Raw genomic sequence first — 18,970 nt, forward strand, 5'->3', positions numbered from 1 at the left:
TGAAATAAATTAATTGAAATGCTGTTGAAACAATCATGGATTTGTCCTATTAGCAAGTCAGCGGAACCCTGTTGACCCCCAACTTTTTGCATCTTTCCTTATTCTCATTGTGGTAATGTACACCAACTTTTGAGAAATCTTTCCTTCCAAACACACACACACACACACACACACACACACACCCCAAGAGAGGTGTATTTATAGCTAAGCAAAGAGGTGTTGAAAGGGGAGTTTTTCTTGTGGCCTGGAGGAGCCTCAAAGGGGGGGAGATGGAGAACTGAGTGCACGTTGGTGGGTATTAATAGCATCTCTGTTCACCATGACTCCAGTATGTAATCACAGCCACTTAGTGTCCCCAAAAAATTGTGTTACTCTGTCTCCTTGCTTTTTGTTTCTAAGTACCAGTGTTGACAGCCTGGTGAATCTTAGTATTGAGGACCTGGTTATTACCATGAAATGACTAAACTTTACATCACAATATTAACACATTTAGTTTTGTCTTCCTGGTGTCCATCATTTATTTTAAGGTGGTGCTGTCATTGCCATGACGTGTGATGAACTTTCATACCACACTGCAGCTTCACACCTTTAAACCTGCGATCTGTTTTGACCTTCTGCTTTTCCTGTCACTGTATTTCTGTTTCAGCAGTTACAGTGTCCTTCCCAGTGGTTCTCCAACATGACGGCTTACAGCAAATGATATTTCATCTGCTACTAGAAGGAGACTATACTAATGCCAAGCTTAAAAATAACTTCCGTATGGAAATAAGTTATATTTTAAAGGAGTTGGCTGCTGCTCATATCATGAGTTGGTACTGATCAGTACTACACAGAAATACGAACAACATGTGAATCTCAAGTGGCCACAGTGATTTTAGTATGTGAAACAGAATTCCCTTGCCTGACCTTGATGAGCTGATCAGTGTTATCTCATGAACACTGAGATAAAGATAGGCTGCCCCCTAAGAAAACCATTAGCCAGCTTATCTTCTTTCTGTTCTTCCTCTGTCCCTGTAAATTTCTTCTCTTATTCTTTCTCCTTGCTTCCCCGAGTCCTCTATTCAGGAAAAACTTCCTGCTGCATAGCATAGGAGAGGTTGACTGTGAGGACAATAATGTCCAATGGTTTTCTTTCAACATACAAATGTATCTGCCAAAGCACAATCAACACTCACAACAGAAGAAACAGCTCAAAGACAGAATTTGTGGAATAAGGGGACTATTTGTCTCATTCTGCATTTCATTTGTTTCCAGCAGTGAACTGACAGGACAAATAGGTCTATGGTTGTAAGGTTGCACTTGGCTCAGTGGTGGAAATGTCAACATGCTAGCATGCTCACAGTGACAGTGCTAACATGCTAATGTTTAGTAGGTATAATTTATTTTAGCTGTTTTGCACTTATAGTTTACATTGATTTATTTCTATTAAAGTACAGTTGAGAATAAAGCAAATGCATGTCAGTAAATGTGCAGGTATCTGGTCATAAATGAAATTAATTGTTTACTTGATGATGTTCCTATAGGGAAAGTCAGGTATCATACAAGTTACTACAGTCCATCCTGAAGTGAATAGGAATTTCGGTATTAAATTTACTGATGATTAATCCTATAACTTTACTTTTTTTTTACATTTTACTCATGGTGTTCCTAGAGGCACAGTCAGGGGATCACCACCTTCATAGGATTCCTGAGACCAATGCCATCCAACTCTAAAGCCATGCCACTACTCTGGCTAAACAGCTCTTACCTTCCCCACAGACTATTGCTCTCCCTAGTTATCCACTCGCTCACAGTTTCATTTACAAGCTTATCCACATTCACTCTGCATCATAGGTTCTGTGATGTTCTCCTTCGATATAAGGCACATTTTTAACTCTATTGTCCACACACACAGTAATCACTTAAGGTTTAGGATTTAAAAATGTATAAAAGACTAAAGCAGCCTATACAAAATATAGGCAAAGATAAAAATAAAAAAAATCAACTTACATATTACATACAATGAGCACATGCACCCCCAATTCAAACATATAGAAACCTAAAAACACATTTCACTGAGTTATGGTTTAACCACATTTTTGTGCAGTTTTAAGATTACTGGCATTTTGTCTCAGTCATTGTCAGATAGATTGACACAAACAATGAACTCGTGGATGCTCTGTTGTGCTTTCACCCTCTGCAGCCCTTTGACCTTACTGACCTTAGAGAGAGGCAGGACCAGGAAGGCTCCTCCTCCACTGGATTCAACAATGACCGCCAGGAACTTTGGGTTGACAGCACAGAAGGAGCTGTCCCACGTCACCTTGGAGACACGAATGTCATCATAACACTGGTCAGCCTTGACCGTCTGACCAAAGACGTGGCGAAATTTACTCTGCCGCACGATGCTGCGACTCATGGCTGAGACAAGTAGGAGAAGGTAGGAGGATGGAAAGATGGGAGAGGGTGAACAGAGAGGGACAAGCAGGAGGGAGACGAGGGTGGGGTGAAGAAAGGGATAAAAATGTCAGAAGAGGCTTAGAAAGAAAAAATGGGATGAGAGGTTGGAAAAAGTGAGTGTGAACAGGCAAAGAAAAAACTTTCATTATTAATGTTCACTAAAACCTTCAGCATCCTAATTCGATAAAACTAAATGTGAATCATTTTTTTGAAAATGGTGCCGACTTGGAACAAGAGAGGGTTTGATAAGACCTCACCTCTACAAGGAAGAAGGCATTTCAGATATATACAGTAGATATATATGTTTTTGTAAAACAGATGTGGTCGTGATAGTGGGTCACCTTTTTTAACTAGTTTGAAGGACTGACATTATTACTTACATTAATCTAATCCATCACTCATTGGGCCATTTTTCTGCAGAACAAATACTTTTGATACTTTAACTACAATACTTTTGTAGTATTACTAAGTAAGATTTTGAATGCAAGACTTTTATGGCCTATAAATAACCTTCTGAACAATGAACTCAGTAATGTGTTTTTAGGCTGCTTGCTGACAGACAGCTTGCTCTCCCAGGCACCAGGTCAGGGGGACTGTAATCCTCCAAATCATGGGAGCTATTCTATAACAGAGCCTGCCATCAGTGCTGATATTAATAGTTGATTGTCCCACCAAACACTAAGCCAAGCATCAAAGGCAAACACTAAGATACAAGCGGCAGGAGAGACTGATACAGTGCTAAGGTAGCAATACACAGCACAGCAGTTAGATTCAGTTACACCCATTTGACACAATCCCTATGAGACTGCAGGGTTTTTAGGCATCTAACATACACTACCAGACTAGACTGGCTTACATAAGGTCAAAATTAAAAACCCAGATCTAAAAGTGGGATGGCATCAGTCCCTGCAGACATATGATAAATCCTCATTAACTCAGACCCCACAACTCTTAAAATAAAACCCATAAAAGGGCACCACCTGAGACCAGGGCCCACCTTGTTTTCTGTGGAAATTTGTCATCTTATTAGGGCTGTAATAATCCTACTTTAAGTGATAATATCTGAATTTCATGCCAGAATATGTTACATCTTTACCCAAAGTGAACATGAAGCTGCTGCCGTGTGCTATGGCCTCTAGGCCTCTGGTTTGAATGAAATTCCTTGGTCTACTTTCCAGAGAGGGCTTAAAACGGAAAAATCTAAAAGTAAAGATTTTCTTTTATAGTTTTAAATCTGTCACAATCTTAAAAAAAACTTCCAGTTTCTCAGATTTATTTTTATATTATTTACAGAAAACATCAGATTTCCCACCAAATGAGGTCAGGACAGATTAACTAATTTAACAAGCCTGAAACTTATATCTGTTGGGAAACAGGCTACGCGAGAAAGTGAATTAAATTCCACGTGGAAAACCACCGACATGCTCCTTTAATTCTACCAACGTCCTCTATCGCGTATGGCACAGCAAAGGGGAGTGGAGACAGTGAATGACACCGCCACTTTCCTAATATAGACATGACAAACTGCTCTGTCCCAACCGGGCCAGCCGCTCCCCCACCGCCTACCTGGTCCTAAATAGTCCCAGAAAGAAGCCAACGCAGGCAGCGGCACTTTATCGTTCATGAAAGGACCGTAAATTTAAATGGCCACTGCGCAAAAGCCTATATAATCAGACATGGGCGCAGGACGCGTGATTAAGGGAGGGGACAGGATCAGCAACGTACAAAGTGCTCCTCAAAGTAGCCCACGGGTGCCACGCACGACTCCAAGTCTTCTCCGATCACAGGGGGAAACTGCACAATCACAGTGTTTAGTGTCTGTTCTTTTAAGGGTTTCCAAAGGTGGGACGCTCTCACTCCTCTCCAGCAGTGCAGTAGAGAAGCTGACGCACCTCTCACTCCACTGCAGCACTGATACCGACACATATATTAGGAAAGACAGTCCACCAGACAGCTCACCTCAGGTTTTGGGGAGACCCCTCTTCCCTGGACAACTCTCACGGGTTCTCTTGTACAACCAACTCCTGCTTCTGCCGATGTTTTTGAATGATATTTCCTGCGATCTGGTTCCCCGGAGAAGGTGCGGACTTGCTGAGGAGACGCACTGGACAACTGCGTGACGCTCCACGTTTGGGAAAGAGAGAGGGGAGAGTATCGGGGAAGAGCAGGGAGAGGGCAGGGTGTGGGTGGGTGCCATCTATTTTGGAACAGGCGCTGTCAGTACAGGGAAACGTGACGCGCGGCTGTACAGGGGGGATCAGTGTCACTACTGGCCGACTCGGATAGAAGAACTCTCTCTTTAACAAGTAAACAAATACACACACACACACACAGGTGACCTGAGTTTCAATGCTGCCTTCAAGCGCTCCTGGTCGACAGCAAAGTGTCCTCATACGCAAAATGTGATGGAAACAAAAATGTGCACGAGGCTGTTTTAGTGAAATCTCGATTTATACGATAGATTTTACCACACACACACACACACTTCAAACGCAATAGCAGTGTAATGCTGCCAGTTATTGTTTCAGCTGTTCTGAGTGACCGTTTTTTTATTGGGAGCCAAATTTTGTCAGTGTTCTATTACAAGAGTCGATCCCAAGTTGTGTTTTGTTTGCATTGTGAAAAGTGAAATAAAGGTAAATAATTCTGATGTTGCAGCCCGTGCACAATGACTCTTGGCTATATTGTACCTGGACAGCTTGAGGGTAGGTTGAGCCAGGCTCCAGCTATGTTCCCTACAGGTAACTGAAAGTCTGAATTAAATGTAGTTGCTGCTTGTGACTTACTGGTTTCACTGTTGACCTGAGGAGTGAAACTTGCTGATGGAACACACGCAGTTCCACTGTATCCAAACAGCAAATATAACACTGTGCAACAGCTTCAGTCAGTGTTTACTGTTAATTAGCTTTGTCAACTGTGAGTGAAGTATTGCACCTTACACACAGGTATTGTATTCATAGAAAGTCAAATGTTTTATAAAGGCTGAGCTGCACAGGCAGTGTGCGCATGGAAAGAAACATTTTCTCCTCTTATTGTGTGCATTAGCCCAGCTTCTCACATGACAAATGACTGTACACAAACTTTCATTCCTATTTTTTTGTATTTTTAATTCTTTTGTACGTGTTGGATCCTAACCATTTACCAACAGACTTCACCTCCATGACTTTTAAAAATCTCCCTATTGTTGGCGTGACCAAGAAAGTAAACAAAAAAAACCTCACAAAATGAAAAACCACAACGGTGTTCAGTGCTATATTGTCATAACCTTAGATTATTATACACAGACTGACAGCAAAACAATCATTTGCATTGTTTAATGGTCACAGTTTAAGCACATGATATAAAAGAATATTTACACTGACATTTTACAATAAAAGAACAAAATAAAAATCAGTTTGACACATATGCCCAACAGCTACTACCTAATCATGCTCACCGAGTGCAGCAACCACACACGCAAAAAACATTTAAAACTAAAAAGGGAGTAAAGTGCACGTAGACCTCCCTGTACAGACATTTCTGATAGACTGCAGAGAAGCTTCAATTGCTAGTCACAGGCACACTCCTGAAGTACAAAAGAGACAATGATCACTTTATATTAAAAAAAAAAATGCACACACCCACACGATAAAGTTGTGCTACACAGTTGTACTCACACAAACCAGATATAAAAGTGTGTAGATCCTAAAACAGCAAGACTCACAACACAGACCTTTACAACCCAAAGAGAGCACAGCAGGAAACTCAGATATACACTCAGCCTTGGATCCCCTAACTGACCCGTTCTCCTACACATATGAAAACATCTCATCTGAGTGGCATCAGAACTGCAAGAGGACATGAGACACGTTTACTTCAGCTTATCAAGTAGTGAAGTTGAAATTGTTTGACTGAGATGGACATTCTAGGAAACCAGAGCCTGATGTTTGTGCATGTCAAATTTGGTTGAAATGAGGTATTGTGTAGTTATAAAACAAAACCAGCACATCCTTTGTTTCAATAAACCACTGTACAACTATGCAACCATTCTGAGTTGGAGTTCCCATCCCCAGCTCCAGATACATCTTTCACTGGGCCTAAAACACTAATCTGTTGCAACTGTGATTCGACCTGAGCTTGTGTGTGTTTAGATGAGCTGCTGATAGTACAGCCCATGGAATCATTTAGATTTTTCAGTACAAAAGTATTTCTGCCACATGAATTCAAGTTTATCTTTATATGATCATTTCAAACCAAATCTGCAGGTCAGACAGTACCAGAAGAACACCTGTTGGGTACAACTTGTACCCAACACAGCTAGCAAATCATGGTAAAGACATGAAAGCATGAGAAGAGGGAAAACACAGGCTACATTCCACCCAACATCAGGTTGGACTACTGAATCAACCAAGAAATATCAGGTTCATTATGAAGAAACCAGCAGTGACGTAAAGAGTGAGTATGTCCAGGCTTAGGCATATAAACATTTGTTTTAGGACTGGACGATTGTTTCTGGAAGGAAAAAAAAACATTTCACATGAGTTTCTTCCAATTTGACTGCTTAAATTTCAAACACCTGGAACCTTCACAGCCTTGTCACTGTTCTTGCACCAAGACAAGCATTTCATGTCACAGATTTCACAGAGGCTCTTGGTGGATCTGCAGGGGAGAAATGAGAATCTACTATATATCCTTTAAGGCAAGAGGCATTGGTTTGTTTTGCTGAATAAATCCACTTAATTTACATTTCTTACAGGTGCACATTATCCTTTTCTTTCTCACACACACACACAGTGAGGGTTACATGGTGTGGTAAAGTGTACCAACAGTTCTTTTCTTAAGTCGCCTCAGGGGGTGAGTCCTTCCATATTGCTGCCTTGCTGTCGTAAGTGTCAGCCCAAGCCAGTGCAAAGAATCCGGGCCAGAGTGTTTTCCTCTCTGTGGACACTGATTTGATGGTGGCGGGACTCCTGATGAGGTTTCTCCAGCTACAAAGAGCCTCTCAGCACCAATCCCGAGGACATCTGGCTGCTGGCCGGCTGAGGAAGCAGAACCGTGAACCCGCTGCTTCTTGGACTCGTCACCGATTGCATGGAGTGGAGGGTGTGCTAAGAGTGGAGCTACAAAGGAGCAGCTACTCTCCCACTCACTCAGGTCATTGGCAAGCAGCTCCAGACAGCCCAGTTTGGCCAGAGAGGCCGATCGCTTCAGTAGGGACGGAGGGGTCAGCCCTGCCTGGCGAATCCTAGCTTCCACCTCTCTAACCCTCTTCTGGATGCTGCTGCCTCGCTTTTGAGGGGGTCCATCACTGAGACCAAAAACCTGGTCCACACATCTGGTCTTGCCTGTGCCGCCCACACTCACCTGCTGTAGGAAGGCACCCAGCTCGCACAAAGTCTCCCACATCTCCCTCATGATAATGTCACTGTGGGGTCTCTCTGTGGAGCAGTCCCAGTCTGTGCCGGACTCAAGCTCTGTCACGCCCTCCAGACACAGGAAGTTCACAGAGGCAAAGGGAGAATGGCCAGAGCAGTGGAAAGAAGAGGTAGAGAGCAGACTCGTATCAGCAGGCTGGGGTTTGTGTCCTTTTGTGCTTCCGTCACCATTTCCTAGTGCCCCCATGTCAATTACATCGCCACTCTCCCTTTTAACTGGCCCAGTCTTCACATCAGCATTCCCCTGCTCCTCCTGCACAGTGCCAGCTACTGACACCTGTGAGCAAACTGATGCATCCTGGGTATTAGACACTGTGACAGAGTGGACGCAGGTTGAACGCCGCTGAGAGTAGGAGGTGCTACCAGAGAGGGATGGGGGAGATGAGGAAGGTGATGGAACCTCATGTTCCTGTTTCATTCTCTGCTCCAGCTGTTGTGTGACACGCCGCACTGACCCCCTCGTCCAATCGCTGTGAAGATGAGCAGAAGCCATCTCCTCCTCTTCTTTGTTTTTCACTTCCTCTTTTACATTCTCAGGTTCCTTCTGTGATACAACATTTTTGTCCCCCGATTCCTGCCTCAACTTCCTCACTTCCTGGTCCTGGAAGCCCTGAGTCTCTGGGTGGCTAAGAAGGCCAAGAGGTGAAGTCTCCATGTGCACTGCAGGCTTCAGTCCTGTGACCTGCACAGGGACAGGCATTTTCTACAAAGAGAGACAACATAAAAGATGTCAGTTTAAACAAATAAAACATTAGCCCATAGTGTTGAAGACACTGAAGAAAAACTGATTGCAGGGTGCATTCTAGCTTCAAACCACCAGATGGTGCTCTTGAACTCAAGAACCCAAAAGCTAAACTACTGGCACAAATTAATAATTTGAGACCATATTAAACTGCTGTGGTTTCAATAAACCTCAAATTTCTACCTGGGAATGTGACACTTACACATTCCAAAAACATCCAGAGGGTTATCTCCATAAAAACTCAGACCATCATCAGAACAAGATAAGAGCTCAGGGGATGCTCTGAAAAAGTCTGACTCGAAACTTAGCTGATCATTTCAGGGGTTGCTGTGGAAATACTGTTGTAAAGCTGTGTTAGAAGCAGAGGCCTTACCTTTTTCTCCTCCTCCTCCTCCTTCCCCTCACTAGTGGAGACCTCCTGAAACAGTGGTTGCTGTTCCCTGGGACAACTCTTCAGCTGGGGCGACGGCAGCACTGCAGCACAGTGAGCTTTGCCATCTTGACTCATCTCCTTGAACTTTTCCCTGGCACTGAAAAAGTTAATGTGATCTGCACTGTGACCAAACAGCACCTCACTGTTTTGTGGCATGGCACCGGGATAGCAGATAAAATCACTAGCGGAGAGAGGACGGGCTGCTAAGCTTTCCAAAGATGAGTCACAATCTGGCTTTCTGACAGGCACTGGTGCAGACAGACACTGGAATTCAGCCTGTTGTGTGATTGGTGTTTGTGTTGTTGTGGGCTCAGACACGGACACCAACATCGGTTTAATTGCAGGCAGAGAGCAGGATGACACCTGTGGTTTGATAACCTCATCTGTGCAAGATGGAGTTGGGGATGGAGCAGGGGAAAGGGGGAGATGGTGAAGGGAGGGAGGCAGGTGAGGCTGGTCTACCAAAACACTATGTGCAACATTCACAGTGTCTGTCTTTTGAGGCTCAGGCACCACAGTGGCAGCCCTTGGCTGTGAGAGAAGAGGTGATGAGGGCTGCTCCTCAGAGTCACATATTCCATTGGAATGAGGAGGAGATAACGGACACAAACAGGCAGCTTTAGATTCAAGGCCAGGGGGATCCAAGCGGCTGCTCTGGGCTACAGCAGAATGAGAAGGAGCCTCCAGATTCTGAGTATCAGCATCATCTGATAGAGCTGCCACCCTCTGAAATGATGAAGAGCTGAGCTGACTAGACTGGATGTAAGTGTCAGGTTGGCTCTTGGAGTATCCTGCTTTGCCAGCACTGCCCCCAGTGGCCAAAGATTCCAGCAGTTCTTTCACAGAGGGACCCAGCGTGCCGCTACCCTGGCTGTGGGGGTCAGAGTGACCCAGGCTGTGAGGCTGCGCGTGAGATTTAGACAGCGGCTCGTGGTGCTCGGACAGGTCGCTGTCAGAGTGAGAGCGCCACAGTTTGTTGTGCCTTTGCCTGCTGCAGGAGACGGGAGCAAATGGGTGGGAATAAACAAAAAAACAATTTTATCATCTTTCCATGTCACTCTGATCCTATTCATGCAAACATATATACATGCATGCTTTTAACGTGGTTTTATAGGTTACTGTGCTAAATGTGCTGCATTTCCTATCAGCATCATATTGACAAAGCAGTTTAAAGTAGCTTTAGCTGTGTGTGCCTGTTTCCGTTTTATGCAAATGGTCGGTTTTATTTAATGAGACTCAGCAATCACACAATGTTGACATGATGCTACACACAGAAATCCATATGAAACATGCTTGTGTGTGTTAAAGTGGGTACCTGGCCAGCAGTATTCCCTGATACTCTTCCAGCTGTCTCATAAAAGAAGGGTTAGGTTTGGTCACAGTGCGACGCTCCTTGACATAATCAAAGGCTTTTCTCAAATCCCAGCCATACTCCTTCATGGCGTACGCGATCACTGTGGCTGCGGAGCGACTTATACCCATTTTACAGTGCACGAGACACTTGGACCCAGCTTTCCTGAAGTAGATATGAAGAAATCAAGCATACACATCAGTCCATCTTCTTCAACTGTTCAGTAAAGCAGGTTATTATATTATGAAGATTAAGTTTTCAAAAGGACCAAACTCCTAAAAACAACAACTGATGAGAAACAGAGAAAAGGCTAAAAGGAGGACAGAATGCTTTAATGAGCAGATCAGAAAATACAAGGCCATGCAGTTGTCTGAAACTCACTTGGCTCTAGATATAAACTTGTAGGTGTCATTCCAGTAGGCAAGCAGGTCAGTGGCCTCCTCATCGTAAACACGGATGTTGTGGTACTCAAACACACCAGGGAAGAAGTTATCAATCTCCCTGGTTACATTCAGGATGTACTGAACCCTGAGTGACAAGGAGACATGAATGAGGAAAGATGCAAGATGCCTGGATATGCAGTTAAACTGAGCCTGTTTGGATGACAGATTTAAAAGGAATATTTTAATACACATTTGATTTCCTTCTAACCAAAATTATTGTTAGTGTTTTGTTTTTATTGGCTTCAACAGAGCCTGAACTTTGTAGGGGGGTGTGTGTTGCTTTTATCCCGCTCCTCACCCGCTCTTCTGCAACTCTTCCAGATTGGATGCATTCCACTCAGATCCCTGTAGGAAACAAAAGCAAACCTCAGACTTGTTCGGAGCCTTCCACTGAGCTTTACATAATGCTTAAATCCTGAGCCTGTACCTTTTAAGTACTTTAAAATTGGGAGGAATTACACAGGACTTTCTTGTATATTACCCAGTTCCCCAGAGATGGAGTCTGATGCACGACTAGTGTTCATGCATTTTATTTATTCAAGTGATTCATGTCAAAAGAGAGACTTTTTATTATGAAGTGTTCTTAATAATTAATTTGTGATCTAGTTGTTCTTCATCCTGTGGATTTCAGTGTAATGAAACAAAATCTGGCGACAAATGCAGTAGTGGTACTTCAGAGGTGTTCTCAGTCAACCTACCAAGAAGACGTGATCAAAGATCTCAGTGGGACTGTCCATCTGGCCCAGAATGATAATCATCTCGTTGTCTATGAACTCCTTGAACTCTCGCAGGTTGCACGTCATGTGCATTTCTAGCTCTGTTCGGATCTAAACAACACATCCAGCCAGCGAACACAAAGATGCCCGGATGTTTATAAATTATATTAATCTGTATGGGGCATTTTCAAATCCAGCATCTGAAGCACTGACTCACCTCTTTGCAGGTGACATTCTCAAGGTCTTTCTGCATCATGATCTCCCTCAGGCTAGTTTTGATCTGACGCTCTGTCAGTTCTCTTTCTGTAGGGCTGCAGAAAGACACTATGTGAGGAAAGTGCAAATTCACAAGGTGTTAATGCAAACATTACAGCCTGCCATATGGAGGAGGCTTATGACCAAACAGCTTTATTACACTCAAATAAGGTATAAAGGAGACAAAGATAATAAAAAGTAATAAACACTCCATATGTTCTGGATCTTACACATCAGAAAAGAGGACAGGTGAGTCAGCACGGTGTGACTGCACATCCTGCATGACGTTCCACTCATTGATGCGTGCCTGGTCGGAGGAGACCCTGCTCTGATAGTAGCTGACCCAGGTGAGGAACAAGCTGCCTGGGAAATAGTTGTGACAACGAGCCACTTCGCATGCTTTATGAAGTGACTGGAGAGCTGACCTGTCAGAGTGAGAGAGTGAGACAGGATACAAAGGGTTGAGGTTGAGATGACAGAAAAAGATATTAGATACCAAGAACAATACTTGCAAATAATATAAGGAGAACATACTGTGGATATCCATTTTCACTAGGTCATGTGATTAATTCAGTGACTCACCACATGGCCTGCACAGAAACTGGCTTGAACACATGCACTCTGTTATCAGTTGACACACTGAAACCCCTGGAGGCAGGAAGAAAGAGTACAAAGAAAACAAAGATGTAGTTACTCACCTTGGCACACTGGTTTTGCTCTATGATTAAAACATATGTCAAAGTTTTCTTACCCATCTCCGTCCAGATGTATCAGTGTGTCGCTCCATAAGGGCAAAATGAGCCCTACAGAACACGAGCTGGGAGGGAAACGGTCTCCATGTTACAGCTTTATAAACAGAACTGAAACAGGCAGCCATACACAAGCTGTTCGTGTGTTACTCTCACCTGTCTACAGGACTGAAATCCATTCCCAGCACCACGCTCTCCTCTGTGTCCTGACGACCATTGGTCGAGACCACCACCATGTAGCGAGTGACCTGAGGGTGGGCGCTCTCCAAACGCACCGCCTGGAGTGGGAAAAACAGGTGACTGACAACCTCAAGACTGAATTTTGTGTGTATGTGCTGGATCCCACCATGTAAATCACCGAATTTTAGGATCATTACTTGGTCCAAGTTTAAGGTAAGGCAAGCAGCGGGATTGGTTACGGTGAGGGTAAGTGGCCAGGGAATTAATGCAAGTGTGTTTGTGTTCTAGTGTGTACTCACCAGTTTGATGTTGTCCTCTGGTCTGAGGAGAGTGAACATGGTTTGTAGGTGCTGCTGGATGTCTCCTAGTGAGTGATAAAACAACTGATCAGCGTTTAGAACTGTAGTTGTACATACAGTGGGTACGGAAAGTATTCAGACCCCCTTAAATTTTTCACTGTTATATTGCAGCCATATGCTAAAATCATTTAAGTTCATTTTTTTCCTCATTAATGTACACACAGCACCCCATATTGACAGAAAAACACAGAATTTGACATTTTTGCAGATTTATTAAAAAAGAAAAACTGAAATATCACATGGTCATAAGTATTCAGACCCTTTGCTCAGTATTTAGTAGAAGCACCCTTTTGAGCTAATACAGCCATGAGTCTTTTTGGGAATGATGCAACAAGTTTTCACACCTGCATTTGGGGATCCTCTGCCATTCCTCCTTGCAGATCCTCTCCAGTGCTGTCAGGTTGGATGGTAAACGTTGGTGGACAGCCATTTTCAGGTCTCTCCAGAGATGCTCAATGGGCCCTTCCTAGAGCTGGCCGTCCGGCCAAACTGAGTTATCGGGGGAGAAGAGCCTTGGTGAGAGAGGTACAGAAGAACCCAAAGATGACTGTGGCTGAGCTCCAGAGATGCAGTCGGGCGATGGGAGAAAGTTGTAGAACGTCAACCCTCAGTGGAGCCCTCCACCAGTCGGGGCTTTATGGCAGAGTGGCCCGACGGCAGCCTCTCCTCAGTGCAAGACACATGAAAGTCCGCATGGAGTTTGCTAAAAAACACCTGAAGGACTCCAAGATGGTGAGAAATAAGATTCTCTGGTCTGATGAGACCAAGATAGAACTTTTTGGCCTTAATTCTAAGCGGTATGTGTGGAGAAAACCAGGCACTGCTCATCACCTGTCCAATACAGTCCCAACAGTGAAGCATGGTGGTGGCAGCATCATGCTATGGGGGTGTTTTTCAGCTGCAGGGGCAGGACGACTGGTTGCAATCGAGGGAAGGGTGAATGCGGCCAAGTACAGGGATATCCTGGACGAAAACCTTCTCCAGAGTGCTCGGGACCTCAGACTGGGCCGAAGGTTCACCTTCCAACAAGACAATGACCCTAAGCACACAGCTAAAATAACGAAGGAGCGGCTTCACAATAACTCCGTGACTGTTCTTGAATGGTCCAGCCAGAGCCCTGACTTAAACCCAATTGAGCATCTCTGGAGAGACCTGAAAATGGCTGTCCACCAATGTTTACCATCCAACCTGACAGAACTGGAGAGGATCTGCAAGGAGGAATGGCAGAGGATCCCCAAATGCAGGTGTGAAAAACTTGTTGCATCATTCCTAAAAAGACTCATGGCTGTATTAGCTCAACAGGGTGCTTCTACTAAATACTGAGCAAAGGGTCTGAATACTTATGACCATGTGATATTTCAGTTTTTCTTTTTTAATAAATCTGCAAAAATGTCAAACATCTTGTGTTTTTCTGTCAATATGGGGTGCTGTGTGTACATTAATGAGGAAAAAAATGAACTTAAATGATTTTAGCATATGGCTGCAATATAACAAAGAGTGAAAAATTTAAGGGGGTCTGAATACTTTCCGTACCCACTGTAAATGACACCTGATTTACCCAAAGCACAAATGATACAAACATGTGACTGATGTTGAGAAAAACCTTCCACCTCACCTGCATGCTTGCTGCGCAGCTGGGAGAAGCGAGAGGCAGAAGAAGAAGCAGAGGAGCCATTTCCTCGAGGTAAGAAGAGAGCAGCTCCTTTAACTGTCAGGAAGCTTTCACTGATACTGGACAGAGAGAAAAACAAATGAGTGTGTGAGTTTCCTGGTGTCCTTTTTTTAAACTGAAGTTTCCCCAACATGCTACAATAAGGTCAAACTTAAGCTTTAAAAAAAAAAAAAAAGAAATAGTTCATTAATCATTTAGTCTTCTGATACTCAATTAATTCTTTCCGTCAAACATTTCCCTGTCTCATCAAGCATGAGGATTTTCTGCTTCGCTCCATCTTACATGATAATTAAGTGAGTATCTCTTAGTCTTGGGCCATTGGTTGGACAAAACAAAGACATTAACTTGGGCTCTGGAAAACTATCTTGCACATTTCTGACTATTTTATGTGCTGCCCTTAATGCAAGCCAACACTCTTACTGCTGGTATCACGGGAATTATTGTTTATTTCCCAACTGTATGAAGCAGATACTTTTGTTCTTACGTACGAAAACATCTGGTGAACACTGAGTACTTGGGTTTTTTGTTGCCTTTTTTTTTTTTAAATTAGATAATACACAACACCCTGTACTAACACCTATATACCACACACTGCAAAGATTTATGTGCCTTTATGAGCTCAATGCACACAACTGTGCAAACACCAGCTGGTTGAATAACGCCTTATTTGAACTGAAGTGGACTTTTTCCATAAGTTCACTGGAGGCTCGACAAATACGTAATTAGCTACAGAGGGAAAAACAAACTGTCCACCCATTAAATGAGCCAGTTGACTTCTTCGGAGGAACCTTCCCCTTTTGCAAAGTATCAGACCTACCGGCAGTTTTTATCTTTGTGCTCTGCAGTTAATTGGAGCTTAACTGAGTACACAATACTGCACGACAACGCAAGAAATTGGCAGCTCCAGCTAAGCTACTGAGTGCTCCTGCTCTTTAAACGTCAGAGTTACGTAATGTAATCATGGCTGAAATCACAGCAAGCAACGATTACACCCAATACTCTGCGAAGAGACTAGAGCTGACACCAAAATGGAACCCTCACTGTTTTGTAAAAAAATGGCATGAATCCAGAGTCATCAGTGACCCCTGGCTGTGCACGTTTGTCACTCCATACTGAGGGCAACAATAAATAAAGGCCAAGGCAGGAACAGAGACAGGAACTGTCATTCTGTCACTGTCTGCTGTGAGGACAGACAGACATCATTACTAAAGTGACAATTAGGCAATCCACAGCTTCAGAACAGTGGCTTTCAACATATCCAGTCACACTGTCAAGTTAGAAAAACTAATGTTAGAAGCTTGTGACATCTTCACATGTAATGTTATTTTTTTTTCTAAATAGTATCAGCTCACAAACAAACTCCTTTGTGGTGAAACTTAAAAAGTATCTACAGTTTCTAAAACATGCTCACAAAACTGGATCTGCGCCACAGATGCATCACAACATACATGATATGTGCCGCAGGAAAAAGAAAATTTTTTTCGAGATAAAATCTTCTACACCCTCTCTAGCAAAAGAGATTGTGCACAAAAGAAATACTGGCAAGTAATGACACTAGACAGAAATAGTAAGAACCCCCTGCTATCCACACGCCATTTATCAAAATATAAAAAGAACACAAACATTTTGGAAGCTCCTCAGTCTCACACCCTGTCAGAGCACAGAGGCTGAAGGCTGAGTGGAAATGCACAAACATTCAAACAAATAGACTTATACAAGTGTGAACAATCGATAAGTGCAGACAAGTTGGCCTTGATGTGACTGATCAGACACAAACTGCCAGTAAATGCCAGTGAGTGATCTGTTCTCTTAAGATACTGAGGACAGGATTAATCACATCCTGATTCATGAAGAACTGGGTCTTGGGTACTGTACACTGTGTGCCTTTTTACTGTAGGTCTATATGTGGGTGGAGGGGAGTGCTTTTCAACAGATGAGCATGGCATCTGGCAGGCATTTCAAAAGGAGCAAAGGGAAGGAAGCCACTATTGCTGCTACTGCTATGCTGTCATATCCTTCCCATTAACACATCGTGGGAAAACCAGGTCTGTCATAGGGATCACTTTAACCAAATTTTAGAGGGCAAACAAGAACATGAACTGTAGCAAGACACCATGCATGGACACAGTCCAAGTAGGCATCAGTCAGAGAAATGTGTCCAAACACTGATGATACACAAACTGAGCAGTGTGACTTAGACATCTCACTAACGATGGCAACAGCCTCAACGTGTTACTGCAATTCAGCGTTCACATACTTTACACAGAAATCCAACAGCTCTGGACACAGTGTGTTAAAGAAACTTACAGCTGATAAATTTCCGCCTGAGAGATCACGGAGTTCTCGGTGAAATACGGTCTCATCCCGCAGCAGGCGCAGAAGCAGCCGGCGGAGGAGCTCCGTGGCGCGGTCACCACACCGGGAGGCATCTCTGCTCCGGTGGCGGGAGCAGGGCGCGCAAGACCGTGCGGTAGCTGCCGAAACTCGCTGTTGAGGTGTAGAAGGGTCACCCCGCACTGCCAGGGTAGTTGTGAAAGCGAAAAACTCTGGTGTAAGGTCTCACTGTTCGCTTTTAATGAGCATCATGTCATGGCGGCTTTACCCGTAAACTCTATATAAAACTACTTATTTAAAAATATAGCATCAAAACGACTTAAGCCCATAAAAAGACTGCCACAGTTAACACATGCTGCAGCACAGCAGGTGTTTTGTATCGCCTCCTCCGGAGTCCTGCTCAAACTGCAGCAGGCTGCGGTAAATCCTGCAGCTGAAGGGGAGGAGACACACACGGTCCAATCGCAGGACGCTGCGTCTGTCGAAGGCTGTATGGGAGACTATTAATGCCACAGGCATGGCCGGTCCGTGTATGGAAGACGATTAATGCCACAGGCATGGCCGGTCCGGGTATGGGAAACTATTAATGCCACAGGCATTGCCGGCCCGTGTGTGTGAGGCCCTAGGGCAAAACGCGGACCAAACACTGCACAATGAAATTGCAGCATCACGTTGTCAGTGCAAACAAATAAATACAAAAGATGTTATCTGCTCCAGACATGTTGGTGTCAGTTCTGGACAAACAAACGATGTAACTTGCAGAAGCTCTGAAGGAGCTATTTCAGTTCATCCATTTTTTAACAAGCCCCCCTAGCCTCTGAGGCCTATGGACATATCATGATGAAACATTTTATGAATGAACTGCTATTCCGATGCAAAGACCTAGGGTGGGAGACAGAAGAAGCCTCAAAATACTTAATCTAACAAGAGTGCATGCCAAGCTCTTAACCTTCACTTTGTTTTGCTCCTGTGTGTTTTGGTGCCAAGTGGAGTACACACACAGGTGGGAGGGGAGGGACGAACAACAGAAGCTTTATTCAGATAAAGCAGTGTAAAGTGAGGTGGTGGTGCTGCTGTGCTGAACCAGAAGTATCTCTGTCTCAGAACATTGTCATAATTTAGTTCTAGCATCATTAATTAACCATTTAATTGTTTAATATAATAATTGTCAGACCCTGGAATCTATTTTTTACCTCACACAGTGCTTTTGCACTTTTTTCTGCTGCACCTATAGGCTGTATGAACCAAACACAGTCTGTGCATATGTCCTATGATAATAAACTTTACATTTTGGTTTTACAACTGAACAGACAAAACTAAAATAAATAAAAATCTGAATATGCTAACTGAAGCTCTGGAGAATAATGAGTATTTCTTGACATTTTATACAATGAAGAATGAAGTATTAAAGAAAATTACTTTCAAATATGAATTTATATTGAAAATAATCTTTGGTTGCAGCCTTACACTATTCATGTGACTGAGTAAAACCACCATCCCAAAGTTGATGGTTTTCTAGAAACCCCATGTAGGAGAGGGACAGACTGGGGGCAAAAAAAAACAACAACTTGGTTCTCACTTTGCTTTGTTGAAGAGATGTGAAGCTGTGGAATTTGTCTGGACAGGGTGGGGATTGTGCTCTATTCAGTCTGTTCCTGGCAGGATCTAACACTACATAGCCCAGTGTCTACAGATATCAGGCTGATGAGTTATCAACACAAACTATGCTGATAAATTAGTGAGCAGACTTCCCATTTCTGTCCTGTCTGTGCTAAACTGATCATTAGCCTGTAATTAGCGTAGTTGAACGGTCTGCTGCTGACAGTCCACATGTAGCTGTATGGGACAACATTTACTGCCAATATCCAGCCCTGTTAGTTGCC

General features: G+C 43.5%; 2 protein-coding genes across 5 annotated transcripts in view; both read right to left on the reverse strand.

Annotated features, from left to right (window-relative positions):
- coro6 (coronin 6) overlaps positions 1-4,600 on the reverse strand; it is an 11,164-nt gene extending 6,564 nt beyond the window's left edge. For 2 of the 3 annotated variants that reach the window (XM_020618020.1, XM_020618018.1), the window contains exons 1-2: positions 4,399-4,600; positions 2,201-2,400 (exon numbers count right to left, since the gene is read on the reverse strand). In XM_020618020.1, coding sequence (XP_020473676.1) covers positions 2,201-2,398 — 198 coding nt within the window. In that variant the 5' untranslated portion in view covers positions 2,399-2,400; positions 4,399-4,600. Of the gene's footprint in view, positions 1-2,200; positions 2,513-4,398 lie in introns of those variants that run through there. The other variant, XM_020618019.1, reaches the window with a different exon arrangement.
- A 1,138-nt stretch (positions 4,601-5,738) lies between these two features.
- ssh2b (slingshot protein phosphatase 2b) overlaps positions 5,739-18,970 on the reverse strand; it is a 24,024-nt gene continuing 10,792 nt past the window's right edge. The window contains exons 1-14 of one of the 2 annotated variants that reach the window (XM_020618000.1): positions 17,061-17,495; positions 14,697-14,812; positions 13,022-13,086; positions 12,699-12,820; positions 12,545-12,610; positions 12,376-12,441; positions 12,024-12,218; positions 11,756-11,849; positions 11,521-11,649; positions 11,121-11,167; positions 10,761-10,907; positions 10,344-10,544; positions 8,969-10,019; positions 5,739-8,556 (exon numbers count right to left, since the gene is read on the reverse strand). In XM_020618000.1, the coding sequence (XP_020473656.1) occupies positions 7,219-8,556; positions 8,969-10,019; positions 10,344-10,544; positions 10,761-10,907; positions 11,121-11,167; positions 11,521-11,649; positions 11,756-11,849; positions 12,024-12,218; positions 12,376-12,441; positions 12,545-12,610; positions 12,699-12,820; positions 13,022-13,086; positions 14,697-14,812; positions 17,061-17,182 (3,759 nt within the window). In that variant the 5' untranslated portion in view covers positions 17,183-17,495 and the 3' untranslated portion in view covers positions 5,739-7,218. Of the gene's footprint in view, positions 8,557-8,968; positions 10,020-10,343; positions 10,545-10,760; positions 10,908-11,120; positions 11,168-11,520; positions 11,650-11,755; positions 11,850-12,023; positions 12,219-12,375; positions 12,442-12,544; positions 12,611-12,698; positions 12,821-13,021; positions 13,087-14,696; positions 14,813-17,060; positions 17,496-18,970 lie in introns of those variants that run through there. The other variant, XM_020618001.1, reaches the window with a different exon arrangement.

Source organism: Monopterus albus, unplaced genomic scaffold, assembly GCF_001952655.1.
Source record: "Monopterus albus unplaced genomic scaffold, M_albus_1.0 scaffold199.1, whole genome shotgun sequence".
NCBI lineage: Eukaryota > Metazoa > Chordata > Actinopteri > Synbranchiformes > Synbranchidae > Monopterus > Monopterus albus.